This window comes from Hydra vulgaris, chromosome 13 (genome assembly GCF_038396675.1).
Source record: "Hydra vulgaris chromosome 13, alternate assembly HydraT2T_AEP".
In the NCBI taxonomy this organism is placed as follows: Eukaryota; Metazoa; Cnidaria; class Hydrozoa; order Anthoathecata; family Hydridae; genus Hydra; species Hydra vulgaris.
In genome coordinates, this window is record NC_088932.1 from 38,360,626 (window position 1) to 38,377,500 (window position 16,875).

Consider the following 16,875-nt stretch of genomic DNA (forward strand, 5'->3'; position numbering starts at 1 on the left):
TGATTAATTAAATGTTCTGCTAAAAATAATTGTAATATAAACACGTTTATAGTGGAATTGCTGTAAATAACTATTAAACTTCATGCATTCTATTACAGTAAGAAAATATAAAATATTTTTCATTAGCAGTCAAAGCTTATATAGCTATTTTTATCAAATTTTTTATCGAATGAGTAAAGTTGTGAACAAATAAATGGATAGCTAGTGTGAAAATCCGAAGAAAACGCTTATCTTTAACGCCACAACAAATTATGCTTGTTATGTATATATTCTTGTAACATTGACGTTACAAGCATATGCTTGTAACGAGTATAAAATCAAATTTTGTATTTGATAATCAATTTTTTAATGAATAAACAGATAGATTGCATAAAAACCGAATGCTATTGTAAAAAGAGACGTATGAATTCATGTCAGCAATGCTCAAAGTCATAAACTATAGCAAATATGCCTGGAATGGGGCAGTTGTGATAACAAAGCTTACTATGAAATAAAGGAATGACCTCCTCAATATGAGTTTGTTGTAGGCAGGCACAGTTTACATCAAACCCTTGTAGACCTACTAAAGATCTATTTTCTGTCTCTGAATTATTTAAAAGTTGGATTAAGAAGTTTGGAGCAGCTTTGACAAATGTAAAACTTAAAGACATTTCATTGGCCCTCAAATATGCAAAGTAGTGCACGTCAGCAAATTTTGCCTGACTCTTAAGACACTGGAGTTGCAGGCATGGAATATCTTTGTTTCTGTCATTGAAAATATTCTTGGGAATTATCGAACAGATTGATATGTTGATATGGTTGAACAAATGATTGTAACGTTTGAAAGAATAGATTGTAGAATGTTGCTCAAGATGCTTTTAGTTCCTTAGACTTCAATAAGTCAAATGCATAGTAGACATAATGCCTGTATTTGATGCTTTCTTGTGTTTTAATGTATCAGACTAATGATTAAAGAGTATTTAATTATTTTTTATTTTTATGGAATCTTTATAACTTTATAACTTTAATCTTTATAACTTTTATGGAATCTTTATAACTTTATAACTCTCCGTCGTGATGAATATTCTGATTTAAGTATTGGAATCAGAAAGTCAAAATTAATGAAGAAAATATGATTTTATCTTAGGAGGTTTATACTTGTTGACCAGTGTATTGCTGTAAAATAAATAACTATAAATAAATATTACTAGTTAGAAACCAAAGCTACATGCATTTATGCCAACTGTAAACAAATTATTATTGAATAAAACAAAACAAGAATAAAAAACATAAAGAAATCTTAAAATTTTTTTTTTAGAGATACTTTTAAAATAACTATTATAAATGTTTGGTGTTAATGTTGTCTTTTCTGGTTTTTCTGCTGTAAGGTTTCTTTAAAAAATTAAAACTGTAAAGTGAATAAGTTGTAACTAAAGCATTTTTTCAACTTAAAAACATCAACACTATTTTAATTTTTTTTTCAATATAAATCTTGTTTAAACATGCATCAAATATTTGTTAGCATAATGAAAATTTATACACAACATCGATTCAAAAAATAATAAAAATTTAAATTTTTGATTGAATATTATATGTATTATGTTTCAATATATTATTTATTGGAGTTTTTTATATTTAATATAATCATACTAAGAAAATATAACACTTGTTAAGACAAAAATAAAATAAGTAAACAAACAAAACTCTTTTCCATTTTAAGAATACTTTTCATAAAGACTAAATATTATTCTAAATATTACCAGATAGTCAAAGTACAATTTTGTATGCAGTCTATGTGTTTTTTAACATTTGTAAACTCTTTAGTGTGTATGTGTTTATATATATATATATATATATATATATATATATATATATATATATATATATATATATATATATATATATATATATATATATAATTAACCATAAATAGAAGCATTTTACCTGCTCAGAAAGTTCATTTTTTACAACAGTTAGCTGTTCAACTTGTAGCAATATCTCATATTTCTCTTTCACTAAATGTAATGATAGTAAAAACATAACAAATAATTCAAAGAAGATAAATCTGAAAAAAATGAGAGATTATAATTAAATCGGAAAGTTGTCCAAGTTAGCAATTTGCCAGCCAAAAGCCAAGAGGCCGCATGTCCATTTTTTGTGTTTCCAAGAAAATCAAATTTTAAAAATAAATTTGTAAAAATTTTCTGCCAGAATGTCTGACTAATTTTTCTAAACATTTTAAAAGTTGTACCATTCTTGTGATTAGATTTATCGGACACATACTCCATTGATTGTTGAATATTTGTTGATAATAAATAGAAAAAACACAAAATGTGGACATAAGGCATCTTGGTTCTTGGCTAACAAATTGTCATATATACTTTATTATAATTCAGCATTATTTGTCCCAATAATTTTTTTTGGATAAAATAACAAATAGTACGTTAATATATAAACGTACAGTTAGTTTTTTTTATTAAATACATATTTGTGATAATTTGTGATAAATAAATTCAGAGAATATTGTTAATTTTCTCTTTGCATATATTGTTTATCACAAAAATATAACTTTATTGTAAATAGTTGTAATATCACTAGAAATTTTCAATAAAAATGTTATGCATATCACTTCAAGAAGTATGTTTATTATTATAATAAATATTTTACTCACAGTCTGCAAGATGTTAGCCAGAAGTTATAAAAATGGAACTCAAAAAGGAAAAAAGAAGCAGAGAACTGAAAAAGAAGTTAGTAAGTTAACAAAACAAGAAAGTTTCTTAACAAAGATATATAAAGAAACAGAACCCTCTACCACAGTGAGTCAGTCATCTTATTTCTGATACGCAGTTCGGAGCATCTCGTAGAATTTACTTTAAAACATGAAATAACAAATGTTAAATAAGCACAGAAGGCTTAGCATCAAGAATCAAACTGCATGAAATTTAGCTATGGAGTGATTTAAATAACGATGATATACTAGGTAGAAAAAAGATCTTTATATGATGTTTTTTTTTAATCTTCTTAAGATCATCTAAAACTAACTTTGACACTCAATTATACACTAATGAAAGTGCTGTTCACTTTTCCTTTAACTCAAATTAAAAAAAAATAAAATAGCCCAGGATTTTTTTGATCATTTAAAATTTTTATGTTGCAAAAACTTGAGTAACCAATTAAAAAGTTTTATGTTGCAAAAACTCAAGTAACCAATTAAAAAGTTTTTATTCAACAAATTTTATAAGCTACAGAAGAGATTTGTGAAAAAGTTACTGTTTTATGCAATATATCCCACATATTTAGGATATGCATAATATCCTAAATATGCCCACATATTTAGGATATTATGCATATCCTAAATATGTGGGCATAAATCTTGTAGGAGAAGTGAAGCATTTTCATCAATATGTAGTCAAGCCCATAGTTCAGCGAAACATGATGATTTGACATATCAGAAAAACAGATTACATATTAAGTCTTTGTAAATTGTGTTTATAAAAAAAATTTTTTTTTTTAGCTAGATTTTATATTTTAAAGTTTGTTATGAAAAAATAATTATTTCAAATTTAAAAATAATTAACTACATTCTTTATCCTCTATCATAGAGAGTTGAACTGAAATTAAGAACAATTGTATTTCTATTTAACTAATGCAGCCAAAATATTTGGTACTGACAAGCTAATTAGACTAATAAAAGGTTTATAATAATATATAAACAGTTAATTAAACTTAATAATTTAATTAATTAGTTAAACTGTTAATTAGTTATAGTTAAACTGTTAATTATTCACAGGGCCTATAGCAGGCCCTGTGCATAATTAACAGATTCTAACTGTGCCAAGTATTTGCTTAAATGTGAAACTTGCTTAAATGTGAATCTTTAAAAAAGTAAACAGGCATAGAAAGCTTGTAATTTTTATTAAAAAAATATTGAAAATATTAGCCACACTTATGCAAGTTTGTACTTATTAGGCTGAAACACATAAGCAAGTTTCTACAACAGGTTCGCACATACACAAATTTGCAAATAAGCTAATCCACCCTTTAGTCAGCACTTATGATTATTGCACATACAAATGTTCAAAAGTAAAAAATTTGTTATAAAGCACAATTTACTGTATTAAAAAAATTTTTCTCTTCGTAAAGTAACCATAAAAGTAAAAACCTCTATAAAAACTTTTTGCACACACATGTGTTGTTGTAAAATTTAATAAAAAATATTTACTTTCTCCTTCTCCAAGAATAAAACACAACTGTTTGTTTCTCCTCTTTACTTCATTTAATTCTTCCTGAAAAAAAGCATGAACTTTAGTTTAAAGTTACAAAAAGCAGGTAACCTTATACATTAAAATAAAAATTGTAAACTGATGATAATTGAGTGCTGAACCCTGCAGCATGTTATAAGTTCTGTTTGTCAGCATACCTAATTCACAGTAGATTTATATTCCATTCAAACTCTTAATTTTATACCCTAATAACCAAAATAAAAATTTTAGGTATTATCTTTTGAAGAATAACTATGATACTATTAAAAGAATTGATAAATAATTATTTAAAAAATTTATATGATAAACATACACACACACATACACATATATACATACAGAGGTCGACATGGCAGCCCCTCATACCATTTTAAAACCTGTTAGAGGAAGGTAACCCTAGTGGTTGCCCCCCTCAGATAGGTCTCAAAAACAATCTGAGGAGCGCCAATGTCTATCACTTATTTTGACCCCTGACACACATATATTTATATACACACACACACACGCACATATGGTAATTCTACAGTTAAGTGGCCTAAATGGTAATCCTACAGTTAAGTGGCCTAAATTAATTTATTTTGTTTGCTTATTGCCCTGTATTATCTTGCTCAACGAGACCTTTTAAACATAAAGAATATTCATTGGCTTCAGTACATACATCGACTATCTTATAGCCTGCTGCAGCAAACGAGTGCCGCTACATTGACTGAAGTTTGGCTTGGGGCAGCAATCTCCATGTACAGTCTCCACTGACGAGAACGCAAAAAATAAAACAATTTTAAGCCACCAGTAGGTTTACCTATATATATATATATATATATATATATATATATATATATATATATATATATATATATATATATATATATATATATAAAATACTAATTTATACAAAACGAAAAAAGATTACTTTAAATGTTTCAATCGTATTGTTTAATCTTGCAATTTCTTCATCTTTGGTATGCAACTCATTCCTCAAAAAGTCATAAAGAGTTTTATCTATTGAAGGAACATCATTTTTGTCTTCTATCTAAAAACATAAATTAATAAATTAAAATTTTAAATTACAACAATTTTACAAAAATAAATTATTACCTTTAGTAATTTTATTTTGATAGTTTTTAAATTTATTTTATAATTCATTTAGATTAAAAGATAAATATTAATATATACTTTAATCTTGAAATATATATTAATATTGTCAGTTTTTAGCAAACTTTTACACTTATAAATGATATTTATTTTGAGAAGTGAAGTGAAGCCGGTGAAAGTAAATAAATCATATATATATATATACATATATATTTATATATATATATATATATATATATATATATATATATATATATATATATATATTATATAAATAAAAAAATGAAAAATAAAAACTAGTACTTAATATTTTGTTTAAAATGAAAACATCAATATTACTGCTAATTGTCTCCTTCAATGTTTATCTGTGAATGACCGAAGTCAGAGTATTTCAAAACTTCAGCAACTTTTATGAAAAAAGTAGTTAATTTTCAAAAATTATTAATTTTTTTTGTAAATATAATTAATTTGCCGATTCTTAATTACACTAAGATTAAATTTGATCATTTATTTTAATAATTTGCTTTATTTAGATTTTAAAATATGCATTTTTTCAAATTGTTGTTTTGCTAAAAAATTTTTTTTTTTTTAATTCACCTCCCCAAGGTCAAGAAGGCCACTACAATAAGGAGGCTACTTATTTGTGGTTAACCCTCTCTCAACTCTATAAACCCGAAACACGAACCTTGACAAACAAGGCCGCTGCACAGAGAAACAAGTTGAGCGGGGTACTTCCAGGGACGTGGCAGGGATCGAACTTGGAACCTTTTGCTTATGAAGCAAGTGCTCTACCACTACACCACTACTGCTTAAATTTTGCAAAAAATATTTCAGCAGGTCACATATAAACATTATTTTTTTTATAGATTCATATTTACGAACTAATAACAAATGTTATTTGAGAAAAAGTTTGTAATATTTGAGTTTAGCATGCTTTTTTTATATTTTTGTCTTAAATGACAAAAGTTACATGGTGACCGAACTTAGGCAATTTTATGGTATATGTATATATATATATATATGTATGTATATATATATATATATATATATATATATATATATATATATATATATATATATATATATATATATATATATATATATATACACACATATATATATATATATATATATATATATATATAATGCATACCTATATATATATATATAATGCATACCTATATATATATATATATATATATATATATATATATATATATATATATATATATATATATATATATATATATATATATATATATATATATATATATATGTATGTATGTATATATATATATATATATATATATATATATATATATATATATATATATATATATATATATATATATATATATATATATATATATATGTATGTATGTATGTATGTATATATATATATATATATATATATATATATATATATATATATATATATATATATATATATATATATATATATACATATATATATATAATGCATACCTAATGAGTGTTTATAAGTGAAAAAGAAATAAAATTAAAAATAAAAAAACTCATTAAAGTTAAAAAAACTCATTTAAGTTAAAAAATTTCATTAAAGAATTTCTTTATAAACTATATTACTCTCAAGTCCCTAATAAAAGGAGAGGATGGGATGTTTATTAAGTTTTGGAAAATTTTCCCATCCATCTCAAGCTTATTAAGACTCACTCCTCCCGCCCCCCCCCCCATTTATTAATTTTTTATTGCTGTCAGCAAAAACTTTATATCTCAATACTAAAAAAAAAAAATTAGTGAAAATCCGCCTTAAAAATTAGAATATAATTCTTTCTGTATCAATAAAAACAAAAACTTTCAGTGTAAACAGGCTTTAAAAATCGCCGACCCAGTAAATCTCGATTCAGCATATTAAATCCTATTGAAATTATGTTAAAACAGCTGTTCGAAAATGCGCATTTGATTGCAAGCCATGCTAGAATTAAATAGTTTTAAACGTATTTTTTAAAAATTATAAGTTCGGATTTATAACTCGAGAGTAAGAGCATTAATAATGTTTTTCTTTAAAAGCAAGACATGTTACGCGCATTTATGTTATTTATTAACTAAAAAACTATTTATTAACCGCCCTTTTATTATATTAATACTTATTATTAATATATTAGCAACAATTAGTTAATTAATTAATTAACAATTAATTAATTAATTAGTTAATAAAAAAATACTCTAAAAAAAAAAAAATAGACTCCAATGGGAATTAAACCCAGAAGGCAGGCACCATGATTTAATTTATTAACCACTACACCACACAATATTGAGTCACAATAAGTTAATAGAATTTATATAAAATGAATTTGTTTTGATACATGATATTTTTTAAGTAATTAACACACTTTAAAATAAAATAACTTTCGCATGATTAATACGTAAGTGTTACACTATCAAGGAATCAGGGAATCAGTGACCTGAGTAAATATATATTAGATTAAACATAGTTTCAAGACCATAATGATCTTTAGTTCAAAATAAAAAAGGTTATTAAAAAAAAAAAAATGAAATTTATATTAAAAAAGTGAATAAAGTGAATGAATGAACTTTTGAATAAAATGAATTAATAACTAGAAATTTTAACATTTTTTTGAATGTCTGAAAAATAGAAAAATAAAGCAAGTTTGTGATTGGTTGGAAAAACTTTGTTTTGAAAACATCATGACAACTTAAATTAAATAAAGTTTTAAGATTAAAGCTTCTGTTTAATAATTTTAGAAATTATTAAATAGCAAGTATAAAAATAATCATAAAATGGAATTTATTTCTTTCAAAAAGAAATCAGTATCTAAAACAACTGCTGAGAAAAAAGTAAATACTTATGAAAGAAAGCTACAGTTACAGGCTTTTACAGGAAGGTGTGCAATTGCCATTATATGATCACACAAATAATATTTTGTTTTGACATTTAAACACGACTTTTAACATGTTTTCAAAACTTAAAAATGTGCTGAAAAAACTTACCTAACAATTGGGGAGAGTAGGGCACCATCACACACTTTCGGTTTTGCTTTGTAACAATTTTTTATTATATCTTTTTTTAAGCGATTGGTTTAATTTGTAGAATAAATTTATACTGACAAAATTAAATTTATAAATTACCAAAATAACAGGTTAAACTTGTGAGACTATTTAAAGTAAAATTAGAAATTTATTTCAAGGTACCCTACCCATGGGGTACCTTGATACACACTATGAGCATCATTAAAAAAGTAAATAAAAAGTATAAAACATAGAGAAAAGGTAGATTATTAATTGAAAGATAAATAAATAATTGTAACCCAAATAATGCATCCAACAATCCAAATCATATTTCAGAAGAACAGACATACATATTTTAGATAACATATTGTTTTAAACACCATTCTTAAGCGCAAATAAACCATGGTTTTGTATAGAAATTGAATCTCTTTGTATTATATTTACATTACAAAATAATTTTTTATTTTTTAATAAGATTTATTATAAAAAATGCATACTTATATAATTTATATAAATTAAAAAAATTATAAACAACTTTCAACAAAATTCATTATCAGTAAATTGTTACTTTATTTAAAGCATTTCGCTAATATAAAAAAAAATTTTGATGTCATTTATTTCTTTAAGGTGCAATTCAGAATCTTTTTCATTCAGCACGTTTTTGAAATAGCTGTAGTCAAATTGCCAAAGCAAAAACCTCATGGTCATTTAATGACGAGCGATTGCGCACCTTGTGAAAGATTGACCTGTGAAAGTCTGAATTAAAAACAGTTAAAAAATGAAAAGATTCTACGCTTACAAAATATAATGCTAATGATTGGCTTGAAATTGAAAGCATTGATGAAACACTACACTAAAATGAGTATGCTAAGAATATGCATTACAAATTCAGATTTAAAAAGGACACTCAGGACACTCAGGAAAGGAGCGTCGGAAAAAGATGTAGTTGATTGCAACATAGTTCTGCAATCAAACATGCAGAAGGAATGCCTCATCAGAAAGCTTTTGATATTTTTATGAAAACAATAGGCATGGATTTATCCGATCAAATCAAAAAAGTAAATAAGATGCAGCAGGAAATTTGATGTCACCTAAAGTGTACTACAATTAAAGTAAAAAATTAGAGAAATTTTGAAAATCTGAAAAATTATTTGATTGTATACTTTTCAATTTTTTAATTTCTGCTGATCAGTGTTGATCAGCAACCTTCAAATAATTATTTTGAGCATTGTAACCAATTATTTATGGGTGACATTGACAATTATTCACAATATGACTTAATTTATAACATGACTTACCTGACATTAGAGATATTAAATAATATTTTAATTTATATTTGTAATTAAAGATATTTTTTTATTATTAAAACAAATTTACTAAAAGAAATGCTGAATAGGGTGACACAAAACAGGGTCGAAAAATGAAATTTTTCGAAAATCAATAACCACAGTGGCTTGTCATGTTCTACGAAATTCAGTTAGTCTAAATACAAAATTTCACTAAATTTTGTTCGTTGGAAGTCCTACATCTACAACTAAACTTTTGTTTGATATTAGAAGAAGAAAAAATACTGTTTATAGTTTTATACAGTTACCTATTATTTTATATTAATTTTTTAACTCTAAGTTTCAGCTTTACCAGTTCCTTAAGCGACATACCTTTTGTTATTAGCTTTCTATGTTCCCTGACTACCAAAAGAATGTCCTGTCTCTGATCCTCATTGTGGGAGCTGTGAACAAAGTTTTCAATTAAACTAATATTTCTTTCTGCGCAGTCATTGGTCATACTAAGATTGCAAACTGAGTGAAATGTGTGTATGAATTTAGCACTAAGAAATCACTTGAAGTTAGAGCTGGAAAAAACCCACTTTTTATTATTTCAAAAAGTGGATTTTTTGGGTTTTATTTTTAAATGCTAGATATCATTATCAAAATAAAAAAAATCAAATATTACTGACTGCATGACAATCGTAATATGGAGATTTCCAGAAATTTAATGAATATTATAACAAAATTGTTTAAGATATTAAAATTTTCGCAAAAAAAAACAATGTCATAATAATAGTTTTCAAAACTTAAATTGTAAAAACAAAAAACCAAGAAATTCTGTTTTATTGGGTTTTTTAAAAAAACCCAAAAAACCCACTTTATCCAGCCCTGCTTGAAGTATGCCACTCTCAAAAAGATTAAGTGTGACCTGTAAGTATAAAAAAAGCTAACTCTCCTTCGTAATTAAATCCTCTGATCAACTCTAACTGATAACAATAACAGTAGGAGCTTCTACAGATAACCCAGGAACTGGAAATTTTAAAAGATTCTCAATGATTAAATGCTTAGCATCTGCTTTCATATGAGGATCACCTATCGATAGTATGACAACTTAAGAAGACAAATACCATGTGTGGTTGCTCATGCTTTTCTGAAGTGAGTTTCCAACTTTTAATACCATTATGTTTTAATTGTTTCAGCAACTTTGAATGCATTAAAATTTATTTAGAATGACATCCTCTGATTTGCCTGATTTAAGCAAGACAGGTCCATAATAAATAGCAACAATAAATGCTACTCTTTACCCATATGTTTATTTTCAGGAGTCAGATATTCAATTACTGTGGATGTCATATTGGGCATTAGAAAGTATATTGCATAAGCCATAAACCTTGCATTGTGACAGGCACCATGCTGATAGATACGAAAATTATTTAATTTCTCAGATTTAAGTTCATGTTATACAAGATGCCTATAATGACTCCTAAAATATTCTTATTTTTATTTAATCCTTTTAAAAAAAGTATATTTATGGAAAACTAATTCATTTTATATTATTGTTACATACCTGGGGAAGATTTCATGTTTTAGTGCTTTAGTTACAAACTTTTTAGACTTCAAATAGAATTTGCAGAGATTACTGCCGACTATAAGGTCTTGCTCAAGAAATCATTTGAACTTTTCTACAGCACCATTGGCTGAAACTTTTGGACAAAATTCTGCTATCCCTTTCTTCTAAAAATCTTTTAGCAACTTATTTGCAAGGGCTTTAGACTTTTCCTTTGAAATTGTCTTAAAAGCCAAAGTAATATTTATCTCAGCGATATGGTGTCTACACAATAACAAAAGAAATGGTTTGCCAAGAAATCTTGCCATAATAGTTATTGCACCAGATTTCCATCCAGTGTTACTTACTGTGTTGTCAGAATAGAATCCTACAATATAGTCACAAATTTCAAAATATTCTAGAAGATTCATATTACTTATAGCCATATCGATTCCCTTATGGGCCAGTGACTGGACAAAAGTATAAAAACCAAAATCAGAATTTTGATATCTAAATGGTTTCAAACCATTATAAAGATACTATAAAACAATATAAAATCATTTATATACACTTAAAGTTTTAATGAATATACTAATGCTGTGGTTGAAGTAGACGCGAATGTAAATTAGAAAAAAAAAATTATAAAGAGAAAAATGTTGTTTAAAAATTGATAGAAATAATTAACATTTACATAAAATATTGCGCTTTTTAAAATATTATATTATAACTCTATATGATATCTGGATTTTAAATGTTGTTAGACTAAAATTGGTAAGTAATTAACATATTTATAGCAATTTTAAATATGCTTAATATGTTATATTTTAATGTCTAACTTTTGTTTTTAATTGACAATATATATTTTTTATTGCTACATCTTGCTTTTATATTCAAATAATTTAAAGCTTATATATGTTTGCTTTAATAATTTCATAAATCTGGCTGCCACTAGGCGCCACTTTGGTTTTCTTTTACTTTTGAACTCTTTGACCTAACAAAAAATCTGTAATTGCGCTCAAAAATTTTTATTTGCACAAAAAAAATCGCAGAAAACATATAATGCGGTCTTACTCATACTAAACGTATTACTGAACAATAATATATATATATATATATATATATATATATATATATATATATATATATATATATATATATATATATATATATATATATATATATATATATATATATATATATATATATATATATATATATATATATATATATATATATATATATATATATATATATATATATATATATATATATATATATGAAGACCACAATGGAAAAAACGGCAGAGTCACATTTTTATAATTTTTCAGTTATGGCCCTTGGGTAATAAAGCATTGAAAAATGCTTCTTTTAAGCCAAGTTTCAAATGAAAAAACCGACATAGTCTATGGTAAAATGGAATAAGAAAATATGGTATACAATGGAAAAAACAGCAGCGTCCACCAGTAACAAGGAAAGAAAAGGCAGGGTCCATATAATAACGTTATATGTGGCTCTGCCGTTTTGATTTCCATTGTGATCTTCATATATTGAATTATTTCATAATTATTATTTGCTACACTTAATGGCTTTTTTATTTTAAATTAATACTTTTTGAGCACGTAAACACCTATGCCTCCGCCTTTTTTATTGCTTCCTCGTGGTTGGCTAATTAGTTTGTAATTTGCCAAACTATAATTAGAATTCAACTCTTGAGGACATTCTGAATCATGCCAAGTCTCTGACAGAGATATGACGTCAAACATGTAATTTATAATAGATAGAAATTCTTTAAACTTTTTAAAATTTTGCCGCATGCTTCTTATGTTTAAGTGTAATATAGAAAGTAAATTTAAATCTTTTTTGATTTTAAATTCATAAGGATCAAAATAGGGTGTTTTTATTAAGCTCATTTGAGTTCCAGTACACAAGCTCATTTGAGTAACCAGTACACAAAGAATCTATACTAAAACAAAATGGCTGACTACGATGCTACACCTATTATTACAGACAAGCCAAAAAAGAAAAAGAAAAATGGCAGTAAGAAAGACATAGCAAAGAAACAGAGGTTGTCATCTCATGTAACTGGCCCTGACTGTAAATGTATAAGACTTAAATGCTTTCAAACGGTCAAAGAAGAGAATAGAGCCTTGCTCCTCGGGTCATTCAATGCATTACCAACAAAGGATGCTCAGGTGAGTTCTTCTTTTAAGTTTTAAATTAAACTCTTTAAATATAGTTCTAGACTATTTTTTTATTTATAATACTAGCTCTAGATTTAGGTCTAGACCTAGATTCATAATTTTAATGGACCTGTTATTCCACCATGAACATGTTGATTAAATAAGACAAAGAGTTTCTCATTCTCATTTTCATTCAAATTTAGTTAGGTCTAGAATAGCTAGACCTGTACATCTGAATCATAACCATGGTTGACATCTGGTTGTATTACTGTGTTATGATACCCAAGGCTGGTATTGTATGTTTAATAGGCATTTTTAACTTAGTTTTTTAGTGGGGTGGACCCAATATCACAGTTCATTGTTCTATTTGAACGCAGCATACAAATTTATTAATTCTAACAAAGTAGGTAGGCTTATATATTTTTAAATTTTATAAAAATGCTTGTGTTTCCAAAGATGTGTGACCGGTTGCGTTAATAATCTTATATTGCTTCTTTTTACAGGATTCCTATCTTGCTTCACTGATCACAGTCGCGGAGATTAGCCGAAAAAGACCTCGAAAGGAAGAGCCTAAAAGTGCAAACAGTCACAGCTATCACTATAAAGTATTCCTGAAGAGTACAGATGATGTTGACCCAGATTCATTTGCCTATGTTTACTTTCAAGCCTTCATCTCCATCTTTGGAATTAAGAAAGGGAGACTTGAGACTATCAGGAAAAGTCTTGCTACTACAGGTAATTTATACTATTAGCAATAGTTTTTTGTTTCAGTTTGTGAAATAAAAAAGCTATTTTTTCTTATCATAGTTAATGTAAAAAAAATGCACATTTTTCTATAATCCTTTCTTGTCTATATATTAATATTTTTCAATATTTAAAAAGAAATGTTGAAATTCATAAAGAGTGCTGTTATTCTCTGAACATGTATTTTTATAACTTTTTTTTTAATTTTTTTTACTCACCCCAGGCCTGCCTCCTGTTGATGGACGAGGAAAGCATGGCAGTCATCACAAAATATCTGATGAACTGCGGCAGAGAATAAGAGACCACATCTCTTCGTTTAGGGGTCGGCAGTCTCATTACTCACAAGAGAAGACGAGACGGCTGTACCTGCCAGAAGAACTCAGCATCTCCAAGATGTTTGATTTATACCAAGAGAAGTGGCCAGGAGACAGTTTAGTGTATGAGTCATACAGGCTTATATTCAACAACGATTTTAACATTGGCTTTGGGTACCCAAGAACCGACACTTGCTCAGCCTGCGACCAGTTCTTGGCAAAAATAGAAATTGCTACAAAGACTCTTGAATCAGACCCAACAAATGAAGTCCTCATAAGGGACCTGAAGCAGTTAAAATTTCAAAAAGATCTCCACCAGCGAAAGGCTGACACATTCTACCGGAGAAAAAGAGACGCTAAGCGAAGGGCCAAGATTACACCTCATCTTGAGGCCTTTACGTTTGACTACCAAAAAAATGTCAACCTACCTAACAAGTCCACCAATGACTTTTACTACAACAGAAAGCTCACATACCAATCATTTAACATTCACCAACTATCAACTGATGATGTTTTTCTTTACTGCTATGATGAGACTGTCGCTAGGAAAGGTTCAGATGAGGTGGCTTCTTTCCTGTATGACCACATCACAACCAAGGTCAGCGAAGAGGTTACTCACCTTGAACTATTCTGCGAGTCCTGCTCAGGACAGAATAAGAACTTTACCCTGATTGGTTTTTAGATTATATGGTGCACCATAGAAAAAGGTTTACCTCAGTGACAGTGACATTCCCTGAGCGCGGACATTCTTACATGGAGTGTGACAGGGACATGGGTCCAGTAAATACAAAGTCTAGTGCTAGTGTTCCAGAAGACTGGATAAAAATATTTAGTGAAGCACGAAAACATCCTACACCATTTAACGTGACTGATGTTAAACAGAATCTGGTCAAAAACTTCTCCGGCTTTCTAAGGCCATTGTATAAGAAAGGCTGCCCGTTCCCCACGCGCCCCATTCGGGAAATGGTTTTTAACAAGGATGAAGGTCCAGGGACCGTTTGTCACAGAGACTCATGGAACGGTATTTTCTTGAAAACAAACATCATTGTTCCAACGAGAAAAAACAATTTTTAAGTATGCACAGCAGTGCCAGTAGCTTTGTATGAAGACAGACTGGCTATATCAGCTGCAAAGTACAAAGATCTCCAAGTCCTCAAAAAATTTACCACCAATGAGGCATTCTATGATGCTCTGCCGTATGACGATAAAGTTGAAGATGAGGGTCAAGACCAGTGAATGTTCATGCATTTTTTATTTTTTTATTTGTTTAAAATAAAAAATTTTTAAAATTTAATGGTTTTATATAGTTATTTCTTATGTGTTACAATAGAAAAACAGGCAAAGTCCTAATCAACGGAAAAAACAGCAGAGTCCAATCTGAACACATTTTGAAAAAACAAAATTTTCCATGAGCTAACATGATTTTCAGAATATTTATTTGTTAAAATTTGATGCTTAAATGGATGACCTTCCCTTAAAAATTAAAAGAATTGACAGTTTCTCACATAATTTGTAATAAAAAGGTTTCAAACCTTTAATTTAGGTTTTCTCAAAATGTTAAAAATGTGACTCTGCTGTTTTTTCCATTGTGCTCTTCATATATATATATATATATATATATATATATATATATATATATATATATATATATATATATATATATATATATATATATATATATATATATATATATATATATATATATATATATATATATATATATATACACACGATATATATATATATATATATATACACACGATATATATATATATATATATATATATACACACGATATATATATATATACATGATATATATATACAATATATATATATATATGTATATAGATATATATATATATATAATATTTATACAATAAATATATATATTCTAATTTAAATTTTGTTGTTATTAATTTAGCGCTTGTCAAACCATATGGATTTAATAATCTCTTTTGGTTGGGCTACTCATTTTAGATGCTGAAATGCTGTTTTTATTAAGGCTTAATGAGTGTCACAAGAAACAAAAAACTTACTAATTTATTTGACTCAACAGTCTGTCAATACATGAAAAAGAAGACAGTATACTTGTATAGTGTATACGAAAGTATACGATTTTATTAAAGAACAAAATTTGGAGTTTCAAAGCAAAAAGTTTGAGTCAATTTCATTTATTCATTTTGATTATGATCAGAGATGGATTCAAAGTAAATTAACCGGTGCAAAGTTTATTAGAAAGAATCCAGCTTGGCTTGAAAATGATTTTAATACCACATTAATGAAGGGTAGTAAAAATAAACAACTCGGCAGACCTAAATTATCATTTCAAAAATCATCATCAAAAACAAAGAAAAGTAAAGTTGCAACTTTGTCAGCTTCAAATTCTTGTAAGTTATTGTTTGCTAAGCTTGTACTACTTAAAGCATACATGGTCAAAGACTTTTGGTGATTATGAATGCTTGGGAACAATTTAACCATA

General features: G+C 27.0%; 1 protein-coding gene across 2 annotated transcripts in view; it reads right to left on the reverse strand.

Annotated features, from left to right (window-relative positions):
* The window catches only part of LOC100210144 (G kinase-anchoring protein 1), a 54,858-nt gene that overhangs the window by 2,395 nt on the left and 35,588 nt on the right, over positions 1-16,875 (reverse strand). For both annotated transcript variants that reach the window (XM_065815056.1, XM_065815055.1), the window contains 3 exons: positions 5,152-5,271; positions 4,202-4,265; positions 1,924-1,994 (listed from right to left, as the gene is read on the reverse strand). In XM_065815056.1, the coding sequence (XP_065671128.1) occupies positions 1,924-1,994; positions 4,202-4,265; positions 5,152-5,271 (255 nt within the window). The remainder of the gene's footprint in view (positions 1-1,923; positions 1,995-4,201; positions 4,266-5,151; positions 5,272-16,875) is intronic.